Genomic DNA, 22,005 nt, shown 5'->3' on the forward strand with positions numbered 1-22,005 from the left:
GGAACCAGAGTGTTGTCATCCTTTGCCCAACTTTTCCTGCGTTGTATCAAAGAGGCATTTCTCAATTCCCAGTGGGTGTGCTCTCTGGCTTGGTACAGAGTCATTGACAATATCTTTGTGGTCAGGGCTCATAGTGAAGAAGAGCTCCTTCATTTAATGCAGCATTTCATCTCCTTGTTCCAATTTAAATTCGTCTATTTCTTCTCCAAATTCAAAACCACTTTCCTGGATGCTGACCTGAATCTTATTGTGGCTCATATTCTACTCTAACCAACAAGCAATAGGATTTCAGCATCTGCTACCTATTTCATTTCAAATGGCACCAAATCCCCCGACACCTATACTACTAACTTCTCTCAGGCTTTCGTCTCCTTGCAACTACCCGACTGACATTGTCTACAAATATATCTCCCAAGCTGTCCCATCCACTATACATCTGACCACCTTAGTTCCCTGTTCTAATAGTGTCAGTAGCACACTCCTTATCACCCAGTACCACATAGGCCTTGAATATTTCAGTGGACTACTCTGACAGATTTTTTACTTTCTGCAGTGAAGTCCTAAAATGAGATCACCCCTCCCAGATATGAGACAACTGCTGCAAAATCAGCAATGGAAAATCATTATGCAAACTAACACATACTTGCTGCCTTACCTTCATTACACCAGAACAGAGTAGACAACAGTCCTTTAAATGTGAGGTTTGTGTGTGTGTGTATGTGTGTGTGTGTGTGTGTGTGTGTGTGTGTGTGTGTTTTCTGCCTTCTTTCCTTCCATCTTTTGGAAAGTAGATACATCCCAAGAATAAGTACCCTCCTTCCACTTAAATTTACCTGCTTACTGTCCTCTCAGTCACCCTATACAATCTCTGGAGACAAGTTTTTTTTTGTATTTGATTAAAAAGAAGATCAGCTGGTTACAGGCCATCACAAAATAAGGAGAACCCAGACAAGAATTGGGAGTTAAAAATATAAACGAATAATTTAAAGAATGTAGAAATAAATGGAGAAACCTGTCATGGAAATGGAAGAAAATAAAATGCCAGAATAATGATGAACTGCTGACCTGTAGGTAAAATATCATTAGGTGAACTGAAAACCAGACAGAGAGACAAGAAAAGCAGTTAAGCAGTAGCAATATATAATAAGAAGATAACAGGCGAAGAACTGACATTTGATGAAAGAAGAAGATGTTTATCTGTGTTGTCTGCTATACTTATATTTTCTGAAGCACAAAATAAAATTGAGAAGTTGACCTATATTAATCTTCATGGTTTCTAGGTATTTGGTGCCTGACACTTTCCTAACACAATGAGTGGATGTATGTACTTAGTCTTAAGTCTGTTTAATAAACGGTGATTTATACAACTCTGTGGTTATCAGTTTCACCTTCACAATTGGTCATCCTCAGAATTACTTTGCCCAGATCTTTGATGCTTCCAGTTTAATGTTTTCCCCCATTATTTGCCAGCATCATATTACAAATTCAGTCATATTATTCTTCTTTTCATTCCTGTGTATAATTTTGTTAGAATTCTTTATGTATGCTCAAAGTCACAGTCTGTCCTCAATAAAATGACCTCTTTTTTTTCTTCATAACATAAAAATTTTAGTTTAATATGTATTTTACAGCTCAGAGATGCATTCATTATTTAAAAAGCAGTGATGGAAAGAGAAATGAGACTGAAAGATTGAGCCCAGGCTCCACTGATACAGGGAAGCTCAGCCCTAAAGCAAAGGCCAAGAAAAAACGACATAAGTAAGTTAGCCTTTTTATTGGTGGCAATTCTGTATAAAGTGTTTTAAAACAATAATTATGACAGAGTTACAAACACTTCTCACTAACAGAAGAAACAACAACCTGTCTGACTGCAGTCTACAGATAACTACATTATGTGGCTAATTTCTTTCCTGCTTTGCTTGTATTTGTTCATACTTCTTCATTGTGTGTTAAATATACAAACAGCAATAAGATTGCATGGAAAAGTGGCATAATGGCATTTTAACAGTAACTGCAACACTTGTGTGAAGTCAACATGAAATGGAACTTTGCTAAACAATATCAAGCTTTTCTTGGTGTGATGCAGACAGTATGAAACATTTTATTGATAAGCATCTAAGTACCTGGCTTTGGCTGGATATGTATTTATTCCAGTTCCATTAACCCATCTCATCCTATTCCCTTCTCTCTGTCCACCTCCTCCCCCCGCTCCCTTCTCTGTCAACTTCCTCCACTCATTGCTGTCTATCTTCTTCTGTCCTTCTCTCTGTCTATTTGCTACTCCCTCCATCTCTCTGTCCATCTGCTCATTCCCAGAATCTGTCTCTCTGCTACCACCTTTTCAGTCCATCTGCTCCTTCCCCCTCCTTCCGTCTCCTCCATGCCCCTCTTGAATCCTCCTCCTCCTGGCCCTCAGTCTCCTCCTCACTCCCTTTATCTTCTCTTTTCCCTCTGTCTATCTCCTCCTTCCATTCTCTGTCCATTTTCTTCCCCCCCCCCCCCCCCCCTCTATGTCCACCTCCTCCACCCTTCACTGTCTTACTTCCTTCTGTCCTTCTCTCTGTCCATCTGCTACTAACTCCACCTATTTGCCCATCTGCTCCTCCCCACTCTCTTTGTCTATCTGCTACCACCTACTCCATCCATCTCCTACTTCCCCTCTCTGGCCATTTGCTCCTCCACACATTCTGTGTCCATCAGCTCCTGCCCCCTCTGCCCATCTACTTTCACCCCCTCTTTTCATCTCCTTCACACTCCTCTTGAGTCCATATCCTGGTGCCTCTCTATTTCCTCCTTGCTCTCTGTATCTCCTCCTCTGCCCCTCTATTTCCTCCTCACTCTCTGTATCTCTTCCTCCTCCTTCAGTCTGTCCATCACCTCCTCTTTCCTTCCTCTGGCCACCTGGCCCCCCAGCCCCCACCTCTCTCTGTTTATCTGCTCCTCTTCTCTTTCTCTGTGCATTTCCCCCTCCCCCTCCCAGCACCCATTTCCTCTTCCCTCATATCAGAGTTCATATCCTCCTTCCCCTTCTCTGCCTGTCCAGCTCTTCCTCCCCCATTGTCTCTATTTCTTTCCAAATAGTAATTGAATATGTGTATCATGTTTGGTAGAAATTGGTCCAGGGATTCAGGAGGAGATTTTTACCTGCGGCATTACTAGGTTATGTGTATGTCACATGTGTCACTCGTATTTGCACACATATTTGTCCTGTATCTGTAACGAATATTGTCATGCTGTTTCAATTTCATGCAGTTTAATCTCTGTGATGTCATATCTGCTGAGCAGTATGTTGTACAATGACATAAATTTGAAGGTGCATTGAGTGGCATATTTTTATGCTGAGTGGGAAGTTTGTTGCTAATAGAGTTAGTAGTAAAGACGAAATAAATTGAAACATCATGTGTGATGTGGCAGCCTTTCACGTATTTCAGTGTTTATGACATCCTATATCCTGAACTATGGGTTGTACAGTGATATATTTTTGTAGGTATGTGGATACTTTGTGTGAATTTTGCTGTGAATAGAGATTTACCAAAGAAGAAATAAATTTATACATGATGCGCGATGTAGCTATTTTCCATGCACCTCACTGTTTATGATGTCGTACCTTATGAACTCCAGGATGACAATTATTAAACTATATGAAATAAAATCATCATAACTTCTGAACAGTTTGCATTAGGATGCTCAGACAGCACGGTTGGCTGCGGGGCATGATGGGAATTAGTATGTGCATGCACACAGGTCTTGTTGTTGGCATTTGCACATGAAAAATGTCATGGTATAGCGTGTCTGACCATATAATGCTTGTGAAGGCCTTCTATGCAAGCAGTAACAGCCCAACTGTGGGTCAAAGGAAGTTTGCGACCGAGTTCAAGCTGAAGACAACCGGTCCAAGTGTGGTAATAATTAAGAATTTGATTGACAAGTTTGTGAGAATGGGTAGTGTTTGTGATGATAGTGTTGGAAATGTCGGTCATACAAAAATGGTGAAAATGCCTGAATACATCAAGAAGACATGAACTGTGTTTCAAATCAGCCCCAGGAAACTGATCAGATGAGCTGCACAGCAGTTGGGAATCCACCATGAGACACTGTGACAAATTGCTGTTGAAGACCTGCATCTCTGCCCATACAATATTCAAACCTATTAGCCATTAAACCCAAGGGCCATGGAACAGTGGTTGTATTTTGCCAATACTATTGTCCACAGAATTGATGAACAGGAGTTTGATATGAATATGGTTTGGTTTAGGGACAAAGCCCACTTTCACTTGAATGGGTTCATCAATAAGCAAAATTGGTGCATTTGGGGTACTGAGAATGCACTTTTCACGATCGAGAAGCCTCGTCGCCCTCAGCGGGTGATTGTGTGGTGTGCAATGTCCAGTCACAGAATAACCAGTGCAATATTCCTTGATGACTTGGTGACTACTGAACAGTATGTGAAGGTTTAGGAAGATGATTTCAGCCCCCTTATCCAAAGTGACCCTGATTTCAACAAGATGTGGTTCATGCAGTATGCAGGAGAGAGTTTGATGTCCTGGAGGAGCACTTTGGGGACCACATTCTGGCTCTGGGATACCCAGAGGCCACTGGCATGGGCCTTGATTGGCCACCATATTCTCCATATCTGAACACATGACTCCTTTTTGTGGGACTGTATTAAAGACAAGGTGTACAGCAGTAACCCCAAACCATTGCTGAGCTGAAAACAGCCATTCAGGTGGCCATCGACAGCATCGATGTTCCAACAGTTCAGCGGATCATGCAGAATTTCGCTATTCATTTGCACCAAATCATCGCCAATGATGGCAGGCATATTGAATATGTCATAACCTAAATCCAAATATCTGTAATGATGTTTACATGTTGAATGAAGTGTGTGCATGCCGTACTTTGTAACTAATTTACGTTTTTTTTTCTTTTTTTCTTTTTTTTTCCCTCATATAGTTCAATAATTGTCACCTTGTATGTGTTATACAATGATATAATTTTGTAGGTACATTCAGCAGCGTATGTGGATACGATATACGAAACATGTTGCAAATAGAGCCAGTAGTACAGACGTAATAAATGTAAATGTTGTGCATGATGTGGCAGTTTGTCACATATCTCAGTATTTATGACCTCATATCTCCTGAATTATATGTTGTACAAAAATATAATTTTGCAAATGCATTTAGTGGTATATGTGTATATGTCTGCATAATGTGTTGTGAATACAACTGTAGTAATGAAATAACAAACTGAAATGTAATGACTGATGCTGCAGTTTTACTGCATAAATAGCAAAAATACATTGAGCCATAAACTTTTTCTTTTCATCATTTTGTGGGGGTTGTCAGTGAGTAAAGTTTTTGTCAGGGTTTTAAATTATGTGTAAAGTTTGTTGCAAGGCACTGAGTGCTCTCATTCTCAAATACTGGATGACTAAACTTGTGAATTCATGCACCATGAGCTACACTACTTTTTCACCCCCACCCATGCCCATTTCATAGGTACCTGGTTCTTACCCCCACAGTGATTCTCTCCACACAGTAAGTGATATGTGTACCAGGTGTGGTTGAAATAGGTTGAGGGGGTTAGGAGGAGATGTGGAACATATATACATAGGAGGGTGATATGAAAAGTTCTCGGCCTGGTAGTGGAAATGACAATTTTATGGTCTTAAAGAAGGTGTTATTTTTCAACATAATCTCCTCTAGTATCAGTACATTTGATCCTGCAGTGTTTCAATGCCATAAGCCCCACTGTAGTGTTCTTCTGGAAGTGCTGCAAAGTACCCATCTACAGCCGCAAGTTTCTTGATTGGATGAAAGGCGCAGACCAGTGAGGAATTTCTTCAGTTTTGAGAATAGGTGGAAGTCTGAGAAAGCCAAATCTGGGGGTAGGGTGGTTTTTCCACCACTTCATACTTCATATGCCTCAGTTTCCTCATTGCCAAGACACTTTTGTGGGTATGTGCCTTATCCTAATGAACGCATGTGTCCAGCTTTTGTTAGAAGTTCAGTGTAGGATTCTCCAGTTATGGTTCTACCTTCTGCAAGACAGGCATAAACAAAATTACTTTCGCATGTCAAAACACTGATGCATGATCTTCCTACCATTTGCACCATGGTTGCCTTCTTTGGAGCTCAAGAACCAGTTTCTATCCACTGCATAGACTGCTGTTTGGATTTGGGTGTGTAGTAGTGAATCTAGGTCTCAGCTATTATTGCATATCGATGCAAAAAGTAACTTCTGGTTTTCTTAAAATGCACCAAGCACTGTTTGGAAAGTGTCACGGTAATGTGTTTGTGATCACAGTGAGCATTTGCACAAAGGCTTCTCATGTTCAATTCCTTGTGCAAAAAGTGACCAACACATTCCTTTGATATCCCTAGAGCATTAGCACTTTCATGCATCTTTATACGCTGATCTTCCAGAATTGCATCACGCGCTTTGTTGATTTCCAGTGTGCTTGTGCTTTTTGTATGTCCTTCACATGGATCATATTCACTTTCCTGGCCACATTTAATCTCTGCTGCCTATTTTTTCATGGTGGAAATTGAAGATAAAGAGCTGTTATACATATTTACAAACAGCAGATGAATTTTGGTCATTGTTAAACCTTCTTTTATGAAGAATTTAATCACTGATTGATACTAGATTTTTTTCCATTTTCAATACCATGTACACCATAACTGCTGCAAATGGCTGCTTACAGTCAACTGCTGTGTGAAATGACTTGCAATTTTACGTGGCATCTACTAACATGTGTACTAATGTAAGGGGAAATACCATGCGAGTAGTGCTGCAATCTCTTTGTGGTACTAAGAACTTTTCAGACAACCCTTATCCATGTGTACATATATACATACATAACTACATTTATATGTGCATCCATTTTTGTAATGTGTATGGATTTCTGTAGAAAAAAATTGGCCAATAACACTATGTGTAACGCATCTGATCTACGTGAAAAATCTTCCATTGTTCAAATGGGGTGCTGTTTCCATCAAATGAGACTAAAACAAGACTGAATTACAGAGCTGGATAACACTAGCAGTGAATCATTAGATGCTAAGAAGAATCACACAATACAATTTATTTAGCCTTTCAGTGCTTGTTTTTAGTGTCTTTCTCAGAATTTTGGGTAAAGATTGTCAATTGATGCAGATTGGAAGCAGCATTGAGGCCTACAGAATGTCTGCATAACTGCCTTCAGTACAGATAGAAAGCTGACTGAGCGATTTCTTAATAACTTTTCTTTCGTAAATCACTCCAATTATTCTGAGGGTTCAGCCACATTATACATCCCTTCTGTGAGCTGAACAAGGAACAGTCATTTCCAGCTGTAAAGTAACTACTCAGTAAATGTTGAAACTGTGCAAGATAATTTTACCTTTGGGGATGAAGGAGTTGGGGCAGTTGTGGGAATAATACTTTGACTATATAATTCTAAACCTTAATTCAAACAATGGAAAGTCCAGGTTGGAATATCAACAATATTATGAAAAGGTTGGCACTTTGAGTTACAGACAGGCACAGGGAAAAGACTGTTACACATCAAGCTTTTGGCCAAAGTCTTATTTGGGAAGGAAAAGAAAAAAAACACAGACATTCACACAAGCAAGCACCTCTCATGGGCACTGGACTGATATTCCAGCCTGTCTGCAACTCAGCATGTCATCTTTATAGTGAGTAGCAGCCTACCCTTTTCATAATAAACCTTGATTCAGTAAGATGACAAGTGATTATACTAAAGTAAACGCTTTGTAATGATAATAGCAGAGGATCTGTTCATTTAGTCTCAAACTATATCTCTTTCAATTCAATAATCTCTGTAATTTGTTTATTTTATTGATTACCTATGCGTTACATATTCCTTCTCTTGTTCATTCTCTTTACCTCATGGGAAAGGAGGGTTCAATTTCGGAAATATGAGATTCAGAGTCTGTCTGTGTATGCTCATGTAAGCCAAATTAATTTTTTGTATATGAGAAACTTCATATTTTTAACTTTTTAGTAGCAAGAATTTCCTTGGGCCTTTCACATTTAGATGTAATGGTGATATGTATTAAAAATGATTGATTAGTGCAATTTCTGCTGTTCTTGTCATGTATCCAAAATTTTTCTAACTTTAATGAAAACTATCACAGATAGTAATGCATTGTATTTGTATAGGGCACTCACAATTTGCACATCTACTTGCAAGTATGAAGTAGTTCGTCGAGTCGCAAGAAAGTTTGGCATGAGAGATGTTTCGGAGAATGAACCATGGAATGTATATTGGACTGATTTGTCAGTATCCATTGAAAGAGCAAAGGATATGAAGAGATTCCAGGTTCATGTGATAGCTGTCAACATATCAGCATTAACTGAAGATATTGGAGACGTTCTGTACAGCTCTCCTTTCTTTTCTTTTCAGAAGATTAATCATTTTCCTGGAATGTCTGAAATTTGCCGAAAGGATCTGCTTGCTCGTAATCTTAACAGAATGTTAAAAATTTTTCCAAAAGATTACAACTTCTTTCCCAAAACTTGGAGTCTTCCTGCGGAGTAAGTTAAAAAATAATAACAGAATCTATTTAGCTATATAGAAATTTGTTCCATGATCATAGATCACTACCAAAATCAAGCTTACTGTTACTTCTAAGCAACAATTTGTACCAAAGGAATGCTTCATATTTCCATTTAGAAAATAGAAAAAGGCTGGTTTAATTTTCATACCAAATTTGAATTATAGGACTGCATTTTAATATCTAAAACTATGTTTTGCATGTTGGAATATTGTTAATTATAGCTAATTGAAGAAAATGACATTTTTACAGAATACTGCAGTCAATGTAAAAGTTGTAAAGCTTAGATGTTGAAGATGATCTGTAACATTGATTCCATACTATCATTTTACTTGTAACACAGTTTAAGTTGTAACCAATGACCTCAGCAGTTTGGTCCCATAGGAATTTATCACCTACCACAGTTTGAGTTGCACTAAAATGACAAATTTTGTAGTCAGTTTTGATGATCTTGTTGTCCGACAATTGGCTGCTTGAAAAATATTGTACATGACTTCTTTATCAAACTAAATCAGGTGTTTTGTGTTGTCTCTTATCAGACTCGGTGGGAAGCACCTGCACCTGTAGCTGTACAGCTGCTAACACAGTGTTGTCAAGACATGGAATATGATTTTTCTCAAATAGGTGATAGTGTGATAACAAATTGATCAAAACTGATTACGACATTTCCTCACAGATTTGAACATACGATTAAAAGTTCTGTAACCAAATTAAAACTGATTGTTGTAACGTGGTTTGGCAATGTGGACAGTGAGGTTTGACATACAGATACCAGCTGACCAACATTCAGTGCAGACAAAGAATCCTGTGAAAAGTGTTTTGGGTTTACAAGTGTATTGTAATCTCTTTATGTGGTCATGGCAACTTTCACATAACCTGATATGAAAAAAAATGAAATAAATTGCTATAGCTAGAGCAGTAGACATTAAAAGATATAAATATCAACTAACTGAGTTTTCACAACTATTAATACTTTGTTCAGGATTTGAAGAAAAGTCACACTTGAAGCATAATGGACAAGACACCATCTTGAATTATCTCTCAGGATATTTTTTTGTTACTCTGATTATTAATGAGTTTGTATGTTGTAGTTAAGTGTTTTAACTTAATTTATGATGTAGTTCACAAGTCTAAACAGAAGGTCCTGGTAAGCTAGCAGCTCCTGTGAGCAAATGTTAATCGACCTCAGCTGTGTACAAAGCGGACCTGAATATTAAAGCTGAAAGCTCTCATAGCACAGGTGTGAAATATTGTTGACTGTAACATACTTGTCTGCAGCATCCAGCATTCCTATTGAGCCTATACCGTCACCATGAAAATTCGATGACAGATTAATATAATAAGTAGCCAATATAATTTGATTTGAATCACAACAGTGATCTTTCATTTGACACCTGTCTGTTGATAATTCCTTTCCAGTCAATAAGCATATGTTTCAACAGACTTTTTATGCCATATCAACATGTTCTACACAACTTTTTTGTACTGGATAGATACAAGGACAAAACCCCGCAATTCTATACATGAATATCTCACAATACTCTGTACCAAAAAATGCTCTTGACAATTCCTTTTCCATTCAATAGACATATATTTCAACAGACTTTTATATGGTGTCAACATGTTCTACACACTTTTTTTGTACTGGATAGATACAAAGACAAAACACCACAGTTCCATATGTGGATATCCCACAATACTCTGTACCAAAGAATAATCAGTGCATGGGGCACATATTACATTTACAATATGATGCACATAAAACTAGTGGTAAGCCAATAGCACACTGCCAGTGTACATAACTATCACTATTAATGTAATTGGAAAATTAATTTAATGTAATTGGATAAAAAATTTACCCACTAAGTGGCAGAAAGAGAACCCACACATAAAGATATTAAAGTTTATGAGCTTTCAGAGCCAGTGGCTATTTCTTCTAGCAGAAGCATTGAAGGGGAAGGAAGGGGGTGAAGGTAAAGGACTGTTGAGGTTTACTGCAGTAAAGTTGCCCAGAATCCCAGGACAGGAGAGACTTACAAGACGAGATGAGAATGCTAGACTGATTGTTGGGACTGCACCGGATGAGATTTGAAAACCTGAGAGCTTAAAGGTGGAAGCTAGGGTAATGCACAAGACAGAGATTACTGTGAAAACATCGTGCATGAGTTAATAAGGGCGGAAAGCTAACTGCATTGTATGTGATAGAGGTGGAAGAGGGTGGCAAAAAATAGACAGGTCGGAAAATGAAAGAAATAAAAAGCTATACGGGAGTGAAGAAAGGAATAGTTACTGTGAAGAAATGAAGAGCCTAACAGAATTAGCATAAATTAAGACCAGGTGGTAATGAGAACCGGGGTCATGTCATAGCATCAGTGCCCATATGCAGAATTCAAAGAAACTCGTGTCTGGGGAAAGAATCCTGATGGCACATGTGGTGAAACAGGCTCTGAGGTCATGATGTCATGTTGTAGAGAATTTTATTTTGCCCATCAAACCTAGAACAGCTTTTCATCAGCCCCCTGCCCCCCCCCCCCCACCCCCATTCACTGCAATATACTAGTGAGACCCATGCTCCTTCTGCATCTATTTCCCTAACCTGTGACTCCTACTCCTGTGACCACCCCTCTCCCACCTCTTGTCACATACAATGCACTTAGGTTTCCACTCTTATTAGCTCATGCACGAGGTTTTGGCAGTAATCTCTGTCTTGCTTATTTCCTATCTTCCAACTTTAAGATGTCACGTTTTCAAATCTCATCTAGTGCAGTCCCCAGCAATCATTCTTGCACTCTTAACTCATCCGGTAAGTCTCCCCTGCCCTGGGATTCTGTGCGACTTTTCTGAACTCTACCCCTTTTCTTAAACCTCACCAGTCCCATTCCTTCACCCCTCTTACTTCCGCTGCAAACCTTCTGCCAGAAGAAGGAGTCACTGGCTCTTAAAGCTTGCAAACTTTGATACTTTTAACCATGTGTTCTCCTGCTGCCGCTTGGTGGCTAGGCTTTTTATCTATTCAGTTAAATTATATTATCATAAACTGATTATTTTTGTTGAGACCACTTTTAATGGTTTGATATAGACACACTGAACTGTCAGATTAGACAAGAAAAGGCATTCCTATAGTGTAATGAAAAACACACTGAAGACATAATACTCCCTTTGTCAGAAATGTTCCAGGACAGGTTTGTTTTAAAAAGGGAAAGTTGCAGTTACCAAGTATTGATCCCAGCTCCTATTGAAGTAGCCCCTTGGCTATCTATACACAGTTGCCAATGTTTCTGGAGATCTTGGAAGCAAGCAAGGAATTTTCAACTGTGGTGCTTGTAAGCTCATTTGTCACAGCCTGTTGGGTGTCTGTGATATCTTGATGAAGCTTTCCTTTCAGTCACCTTTTGACTCCCAGAAATAAGAAAAATCACAAGATGAGAGATAGGGTAAATTGGACGTATATGGGATGGCAATAACTGAATGTTTGGCCAGATACTCAGTAATAGATAAAGCAGTATGGGATCTTGTATAGTCATGCAGTAAGAAACAGTCCTGAGAATGCTACAAATGAAGGTAGTGACATCAAATTACTTGTCACAAACTTTTCGAGACTTCGATGTAAAGAGTTTGGTTCACTGTTTAACCTGGATGAACATACTCATACCTTTGGCATCAAAGAATGAAATCAACATTGTTTTTGTTGTCAAAGGTTGTCATTTGACTTTTTTCATGGCTGTTGATCCATGACTGCCATTCAGCCCTTTGACTATTCATGTGAGGGTCATACTGGTGGCATCAACTTTCATCCCCAGCAGTAATATTTGTCAGAAATGTGGGATCATATCTGGTCCTACCAGTAGTTAAGCAGAAATTCTTCGTCTTTCCTCTTTCCTTTTGCCTGTTAGTGCGTGGAGGATGAGTTTTGCATTAAATTTATGTTTCCATAAATCTTCACATAAAATCTTGTGACACACATCACAATTCAAATTTAATTCTTCTGATATTGCACGCAAAGTTACATGACGATCTTTGCAAAATAACTGCCTTACACCTTCCATGTTTGCATTGCTATGAGCTGTGGACAGGTGACCAACTCTGACATCATCTTGCACTGAATTTCTGCCTTCACGGAACCTTTTGTGCCACTTGAAAACCTGACTTCTTGAAAGTGCCTCACCTGGATATGGTTCCTTAATCAATGTCAATATTTCACTAGAGCTTTTCCTGAGCTTAACACAGAACTTTAAATGCTCACTTGTTCCTCACAATCAATCTTCCTTTGCTTTTTTCTTCACAACAACTGAAAACCAGTCATTAGTTGAGCTTCTCATAGAATAGCACCATTGTACAAAATACAAAATCCTCTGGAGAACATAGAAGCTCCAGGGTCTTCAGTTGAGGTGAAATTGTCAATTTGTCTTACTTTTAGAAACTCTCTGTACTTGGTAATATGCTAATTATAATTTTCTCAATTTTAATAACCTGCTTAGCAACATGCTGTTTGGGTTCTTGGCGCTTTAGTTATGGTGACATAACGGAAGTTGATTGTAAAGTATGAAAACAAGATGTACTTGACAAATTTGTCAGAGAAAGAAGGCTATTAATGACAATCACCAAATGATGAAAGATTAGTTAAAGGCACACTAAAAGGAGAAAAGTGAGAATATGAAGCATCATAAGCTGACGAAGAGATTCATGTCACAGCAACTGGCAGAGACAATCACATTTTTTTTTCTCCTAAAATGGATGAATGTGGTGTTCGAGACCTCCAAATATGCCTTTCAGTTTTGCTAGCTAAACAGGAAAGAAGCTGTCTCCAAGAAATGGACAATTGCACTGCTGAAAGATGACATAACTATCAGGGAAAACATCAAGCATGAAGGGATGCAGATGGTTCGCAGCTGTCAGCGTGTCTTTGATTACTACTAGTCCAGGAGAATGTCTCCCATAGTATAGTACTGCACCCACCAGCCTGTGTCTATGGCACACTACATTTTGAGCTGCTGTTCATGTCATTGATGGCATTTGTGGAATGACCCTCAACCTAGTATTGGAAAAGTGTGATTCACTTGAAGAGCCGACACATTTCCATTGTTCAACAGTTGAATCCCAGCGGTCCCATGCCCACTGTAATTGATAATGTTGTTAGGTCAAGATGTGAACACATAGGAGCAGTCTATTGCAGAGCTCCCTGTTCAACAATATACAATGAATAGTGTGCTCTGTAACCCTTGTGCATGCACCAGCATTGTGCTTTTTTGGCAAAGACACCACAGAACACCATCTGTCCTACTTTACAGAGCAGATAAGCCTCCAAACCTCACACTCTGTGAAGAGTCGTGGACGTCCAACCATTTAGTGCCTAGTGGTAGTTTCACCGTCCTACTTCTTTCCATAGACAAGGCAGTAGTGCATGGACATTTGACCAGCTTTACCATTTTCGAGATACTTGCTCACTGGCTCAGCATAGTAAAGACTTATCTCAATGGACTTCCCTATTTGCAACCATGTTTTCATTACCACTTACATACTATTGTTACCGTGTCACATGCCTGCAATGCCACCAAGTGGCATACAACGTTTTGGTGGGCAGTGGTCATAATGTTTTGGTGGACCAGTGTACAGCAGTAACATATGAGGATATTTCTACACATAACCTGCCAGGCGCTGTAAACATCTTTCAGCTTTCGGTGTCCTTACCACAGAAACATGTTCCACACTTGTGGAACCAGCGTAGGGGATTTATTTGTATCTGACCATTGGTGGCAAATCATTAGTCACCCAAATGTCCTTTTAGCTCACCAAACACAAAAAATAGTGCAGTATCAAGTCAGGCCTGCACACTGGATGCTACCAACCTCCAGTCCAAAGCTGTGCAGCAAAGCATGTGCGTTATGCATCTTGTGATGTGTGGAACCCTTGTGCAAGAGGACAGTTTTTCCCTTAACTTCACATATCTTGTTTTTTGCAACTGTACCCTGTGCCTTTTGTTTCTGCACCATGATGTTGCAATAATTATTGGACTTAAACTCAGCTTATGTAGCTCCCTTACAGTAGGTGCAATGATGCTTCCATTAGGAAAACTCTGAACACTTTTTATAGGATATGAATGCTCCATGCCATCAGCATTTGTTCATTTATAGTGCAGAATCACTCATTTATGATGTCCCATCAGTAATAATGTTTCAGAAAGTGCAGGGAAGCTGTAACCCTTCCTCCTTTATGACCAGGTGTCTCTGTATGAGAGACTCATTGGAATGACAACTTTCAGCAATACATCTGGTCATCAAAGAGTGCATGAGTATTTTCACTGATGTTTTCATCTTCTCAGCAACATGTGGTATGATCATGCTGTCATTTTGGCATTTCGTGCTTGTGATCCAGTTTGCCATGTCTAGTATGTTTAGCATCGCTGGCCTGTCTTGGTTCTCTGGGTCTGTCATGTTTGAAGAGTCCCTCCCACAATTTCAGTAAGGGAGGATATGGTAATGCTTGTCGCCAATACACCATTGAGATAATCTCCACCACACCCATGAGATATACACAGAAAAAAATGCGTGGTACCTATATGAGGGAGAACACCCCCCCCCCCCCCCCCCACACACACAAAAAAAACATAAAAAAAATTAAAAAAAGGTTTACAAAACATCCTTATTCCATTCAAAATACTCTCCATTACAGCTAACACATTTGTCCCACAAGTGCTTCCACTGTTTGAAACATTTTTTATTGTCAGCTTTAGAAATGGCTGACAGCTCCTCCATTTGTTTCTCAGTGTCTTCAGTGTTCTCAAATTTGTGTCCTTTAATACTCCTTTTCATGTGTGGAAATAAGAAAAAGTTGCACAAAGTCACGTCAGGTGAGAAAGTTGTGTGGGGCAGTGGAACCATGCCATTTTTAGCCAAAAAACTGCCTAACAGAGATGGCTGTGTGTGCAGATGCGTTGTCTTGGTGGAAGAACCTGTCTGCCACAATTCACTGAACCGAGGTCCAAGGTAACCCACATATCTCTGATAGTTGATCAATCGTCTGTCGATGGTCTGTGAGTGCAAACGCTCGAAATGTTTCAATATTTTTGTTGATTTGGGCAGTTGATGGATGTCCAGAATGAGATTTGTCATAAATCATCATGTTGCCATTTTTAAATTGAGCAAGCCACACGTACACTTGAGTTTTTCCCATACCATCATCTTGATAACCTGTTTTCAACATTAAAACAGTTTCAGCAACACTTTTACTGAGTACAGAACACAATTTCACAACTGCGTGTTGTTCACTTAACCTTACCCTCATAAAAAAACAAAATAAAAACTAAACAGCACTAGCAGAAACAATCACTGCAGATGAACAGAACAAGCCAGGTCGACAACACAGGCAGCACTAAACTGGCAATAAGTTGCACTATACACGCATGGCAGCAGAAATGCCTACTACACAAGCTCCGCCCACGGCATTTTTATCCCCCCCCTCCCCCCCCCCCCCCCCTCTTTTTTTTTTTTTTTTTTTTTTTTTTTTTTTTTTTTTTTTTAATACAAGGGAAGAGGGTGACAACAGAGAGAATGGCATGAGTATAGAACAAATGAAGGAGGGACAGCGGTGAAGATGGTGTCAGGGCAAGGACTAGAGGACAGGAGGATTTCAAGATTGAAGGACATGTTGGAAAGATAGTTCTTGTCTACATATTTTAGAGAAGATAATACGAGGAGGGAAGAATCCTCATGACACAGGGTATGAAGCAACTGCTGAAGTCAAGCATGTTGTGCTCATCAGTGTGTTCCACTACTGGATGGTTGACTCTCCTCTTGACCAAAGTTTGGCAATAAGCATTCAGTGAGGCTGACAACTGATTGGTGGTAATGCCCATACAAAAGGCAAAGCAAAAGTTAAAATAGAACATATATACAATATGACTGCTTTCACAGGTGGCCCTGCCTCTGTACAAGATATGGCAATGACAGAATTACAATACGATGTGCTGGGAGGGTGCATAGAACAGGTCTTGCACCACGGCTTTCCATAGGTATACAACAAACGTGCATAGGACTGGAAGTAAGTGTGAGATGCACTAGGATGTTTTGTAGACTTCATGGGCAGTGGAATAGCACTTTGGGAAACATGGAAAGCTTTGTATGTAGAATGTTATTCTTTTGCAGGTGTGATGATCAATAGTTGAAATCTTGAGGAAGGACATGGTTTGGTTGTTCCAGTCTGGGGTGATACTTGGTGATGAAGTTGGAGCACTTTTGCAACATGTTCATGTTGTAGTTGGAAGATTAAGGACATATGGCAGGGGAAAATTGTTTGTAGGCTATGTTTGTGGGCTAATGCCCGTCTGTGAAGGCCTTGGTAAGATTTTCAGCATAACTGGGCAATGGGTTGCTCTTCACTACAGATGTGACATCCACAAGAGGCCAGACTTTATGGCTATGAAAATGGAGCTATTGTTGCTGGTGGGTTTAGTATGGACAGAGGTTTTTATGGCACTGCCAGAGAGATGGAAGTCAATGTCTAGGAAGGTCACATGCTGAACTGATTAGGGTCAGGTGAAGCAGAAGGTGTTGAGGCTGTGGAAGAATGAGGATAGTGTGAACTTTTCTTTGGTCCAGATCACAAATATATCAGTAATTATTAATCACACAAGATATTTTGTATCTTGGTTGGGTGGAAAGGTTTTCCTCTAGATGGCCCATACACTGGTTAGCAAAAGAGGCTGTGATGTTGATACCTGTGGCCATGCCACAGATTTGTTTGTATATCTTCCCCTTAAAACAGAAGTAATTGTGGATAAGGATGTAGTTTTATGGTACATGAGGAGTGAAGTGTGTTTATAGTTCATAGGTTATTGGGAAGGTAGTGTTCAACAGTGAAAAGACATTGTTATAGTGGATGTTGGGATATATATGAAAGTGACATCTACAGTGACAAGCAGGGATGCAGGAGGTAAAGGGGTGGGAATGGTTGAGATAAGACAAAGTAGCTTGTGTCTTTGATCTGGTAAGTAAGGCTGCAGAACACAGATCTGAAGTTTTCGGACAACAAGAGCCGATATTTTTTAAATTGGAGAACAATAACCTACTGTATTGGGTTGTCCAAGAGGGTTAGGTTTATGGATAATGGGAAGCATGTCTATGGTGGAAGTTTCAGATGATATAGTTGAGATGAGTAAGAATATTTGGAGGAGGGGTTTTGGAATGGACATAAAGACTTTAGTGTGGATTGGAGATCCAATGTTACTTCTGAGATTGGATAACTGTTTCAGGGTTAGTAGACAGAAGAGTCAGACAGTTGGCAGACACTTTCTGTCATGCAATTATATTATATGTTAGTCAAGAACTTTGTCTGTTTCAGCTCCTCATTATATTTGTGAATAATTTACTTACACAAATAACAATGTGGGGTTGGGTTCTTTGGGGAAGGAGACCAGACAGCGAGGTCATCGGTCTCACTCATCGGATTAGGGAAGGACGGGGAAGGAAGGCGGCCGTGCCCTTTCAAAGGAACCATCCCGGCATTTGCCTGGAGCGATTTAGGGAAATCACGGAAAACCTAAATCAGGATGGCCGGACGCGGGATTGAACCGTCGTCCTCCAGAATGCAAGTCAAGTGTCTAACCACTGCGCCACGTCACTCGGTAAAACAACAATGTGCTTCTTTCCTGTTTAGCTAACAAAAATTGAAAGGCATATTTGGAGGTCTCGAACACCACATACATCTACATCTACATCTACATCTACATCTATACTCCGCGAGCCACCTTACGGTGTGTGGCGGAGGGTACTTATTGTACCACTATCTGATCCCCCCTTCCCTGTTCCATTCACGAATTGTGCGTGGGAAGAACGACTGCTTGTAAGTCTCCGTATTTGCTCTAATTTCTCGGATCTTTTCGTTGTGATCATTACGCGAGATATATGTGGGCGGTAGTAATATGTTGCCCATCTCTTCCCGGAATGTGCTCTCTCGTAATTTCGATAATAAACCTCTCCGTATTGCGTAACGCCTTTCTTGAAGTGTCCGCCACTGGAGCTTGTTCAGCATCTCCGTAACGCTCTCGCGCTGACTAAATGTCCCCATGACGAATCGCGCTGCTTTTCGCTGGATCATGTCTATCTCTTCTATTAATCCAACCTGGTAAGGGTCCCATACTGATGAGCAATACTCAAGAATCGGACGAACAAGCGTTTTGTAAGCTACTTCTTTCGTCGATGAGTCACATTTTCTTAGAATTCTTCCTATGAATCTCAACCTGGCGCCTGCTTTTCCCACTATTTGTTTCATGTGATCATTCCACTTCAGATCGCTCCGGATAGTAACTCCTAAGTATTTTACGGTCGTTACCGCTTCCAATGATTTACCACCTATGGAATAATCGTACTGGAATGGATTTCTGCCCCTATGTATGCGCATTATATTACATTTATCTACGTTTAGGGAAAGCTGCCAGCTGTCGCACCATGCATTAATCCTCTGCAGGTCCTCCTGGAGTACGTACGAGTCTTCTGATGTTGCTACTTTCTTGTAGACAACCGTGTCATCTGCAAATAGCCTCACGGAGCTACCGATGTTGTCAACTAAGTCATTTATGTATATTGTAAACAATAAAGGTCCTATCACGCTTCCCTGCGGTACTCCCGAAATTACCTCTACATCTGCAGATTTTGAACCGTTAAGAATGACATGTTGTGTTCTTTCTTCTAGGAAATCCTGAATCCAATCACAAACCTGGTCTGATATTCCGTAAGCTCGTATTTTTTTTCACTAAACGTAAGTGCGGAACCGTTTCAAATGCCTTCCTGAAGTCCAGGAATACGGCATCAATCTGCTCGCCAGTGTCTACGGCACTGTGAATTTCTTGGGCAAATAGGGCGAGCTGAGTTTCACATGATCTCTGTTTGCGGAATCCATGTTGGTTATGATGAAGGAGATTTGTATTATCTAAGAACGTCATAATACGAGAACACAAAACATGTTCCATTATTCTACAACAGATTGACGTAAGCGAAATAGGCCTATAATTATTCGCATCTGATTTATGACCCTTCTTGAAAATGGGAACGACCTGCGCTTTCTTCCAGTCGCTAGGTACTTTACGTTCTTCCAGCGATCTACGATAAATTGCTGATAGAAAGGGGGCAAGTTCTTTAGCATAATCACTGTAGAATCTTAAGGGTATCTCGTCTGGTCCGGATGCTTTTCCGCTACTAAGTGATAGCAGTTGTTTTTCAATTCCGATATCGTTTATTTCAATATTTTCCATTTTGGCGTCCGTGCGACGGCTGAAGTCAGGGACCGTGTTACGATTTTCCGCAGTGAAACAGTTTCGGAACACTGAATTCAGTATTTCTGCCTTTCTTCGGTCGTCCTCTGTTTCGGTGCCATCGTGGTCAACGAGTGACTGAATAGGGGATTTAGATCCGCTTACCGATTTTACATATGACCAAAACTTTTTAGGGTTCTTGTTTAGATTGTTTGCCAATGTTTTATGTTCGAATTCGTTGAATGCTTCTCTCATTGCTCTCTTTACACTCTTTTTCGCTTCGTTCAGCTTTTCCTTATCAGCTATGATTCGACTACTCTTAAACCTATGATGAAGCTTTCTTTGTTTCCGTAGTACCTTTCGTACATGATTGTTATACCACGGTGGATCTTTCCCCTCGCTTTGTACCTTAGTCGGTACGAACTTATCTAAGGCGTACTGGACGAAGTTTCTGAATTTTTTCCATTTTTGTTCCACATCCTCTTCCTCAGAAATGAACGTTTGATGGTGGTCACTCAGATATTCTGCGATTTGTGCCCTATCACTCTTGTTAAGCAAATATATTTTCCTTCCTTTCTTGGCATTTCTTATTACACTTGTAGTCATTGATGCAACCACTGACTTATGATCACTGATACCCTCTTCTACATTCACGGAGTCGAAAAGTTCCGGTCTATTTGTTGCTATGAGGTCTAAAACGTTAGCTTCACGAGTTGGTTCTCTAACTATCTGCTCGAAGTAATTCTCGGACAAGGCAGTCAGGATAATGTCACAAGAGTCTCTGTCCCTGGCTCCAGTTCTGATTGTGTGACTATCCCATTCTATACCTGGTAGATTGAAGTCTCCCCCTATTACAATAGTATGATCACGAAACTTCTTCACGACGTTCTGCAGGTTCTCTCTGAGGCGCTCAACTACTACGGTTGCTGATGCAGGTGGTCTATAGAAGCATCCGACTATCATATCTGACCCACCTTTGATACTTAACTTAACCCAGATTATTTCACATTCGCATTCGCTAATAACTTCACTGGATATTATTGAATTCTTTACTGCTATAAATACTCCTCCACCATTGGCGTTTATCCTATCCTTGCGGTATATATTCCATTCTGTGTCTCGGATTTCGTTACTGTTCACTTCCGGTTTTAACCAACTTTCCGTTCCTAATACTATATGCGCACTATTTCCTTCAATAAGAGATACTAATTCAGGAACCTTGCCCTGGATACTCCTGCAGTTTACCAATATTACGTTGACTTTTCCTGTTTTTGGTCTCTGAGGACGGACGTTCTTTATCAACGATGATAATGTCCTCTCTGGTAAGCCGTCAGGTATTTTATCGTTTCGCCCAAGGGGGGGTCCCTCTAACCTAAAAAACCCCCATGTGCACGCCACACGTACTCTGCTACCCTAGTAGCTGCTTCCGGTGTGTAGTGCACGCCTGACCTGTCTAGGGGGGCCCTACAGTTCTCCACCCAATAACGGAGGTCGATGAATTTGCAACCATTATAGTCGCAGAGTCATCTGAGCCTCTGGTTTAGACCCTCCACACGGCTCCAAACCAGAGGACCGCGATCGACTCTGGGCACTATGCTGCAGATATTAAGCTCAGCTTGCACTCCGCGTGCGATGCTGGTTGTCTTCACCAAATCATTTTAGGAGAAAAAAAATGTGATTGTCTCTGCCAGTTGCTGTGACATGAATTAATATAATACACGTTCTCAATCACAGTGTCAGTAATAATGTGTGTAGTATTTACCAGGAGAGGAAATTAGTTATCAGTATGTTAAGTTGTGGTGTGTGGTAAAGACCAGTGTAAACTATTCATCTGTTTGCATAGAATCTCTTCGTCAGCTTATGATGCTTCATATTCTCACTTTTTTTCCTTTTAGTGTGCCTTTAACTAATTTTTTATCATTTGGTGATGGTTATTACTAGCCTTCTTTCTCTGACAAATCTGTCAAGTACATCTTGTTTTCATAATTTACATTTTTTTTTTCAATTTTTAATAACCTGCTGACCTCAATATTCAGTTCTCCTCAATTTTGTTTTCTGTACACTACTGATCTGTAAAGGTAGCATCAAAAATTACTTTGATTTTAGATTATGTTTGATTCTAGTATGAGGTGCAGACATAAGTTTCATATTATTGGGGCAACTTAACACACAGCATTGTGGAATGACCTGATTAAA

The 22,005-nt window shown here is 40.0% G+C and overlaps 1 protein-coding gene across 1 annotated transcript in view; it reads left to right on the forward strand.

The window, feature by feature from the left end:
* The window catches only part of LOC124622726 (tubulin polyglutamylase ttll6-like), a 500,830-nt gene that overhangs the window by 48,581 nt on the left and 430,244 nt on the right, over positions 1–22,005 (forward strand). Inside the window, exons 3-5 of the mRNA XM_047148517.1 lie at positions 1,632–1,758; positions 8,170–8,329; positions 8,414–8,544. Of these exons, the coding sequence (XP_047004473.1) occupies positions 1,632–1,758; positions 8,170–8,329; positions 8,414–8,544 (418 nt within the window). The remainder of the gene's footprint in view (positions 1–1,631; positions 1,759–8,169; positions 8,330–8,413; positions 8,545–22,005) is intronic.

The sequence above is a fragment of the Schistocerca americana genome, chromosome 7, assembly GCF_021461395.2.
Source record: "Schistocerca americana isolate TAMUIC-IGC-003095 chromosome 7, iqSchAmer2.1, whole genome shotgun sequence".
NCBI classification, from domain to species: Eukaryota; Metazoa; Arthropoda; class Insecta; order Orthoptera; family Acrididae; genus Schistocerca; species Schistocerca americana.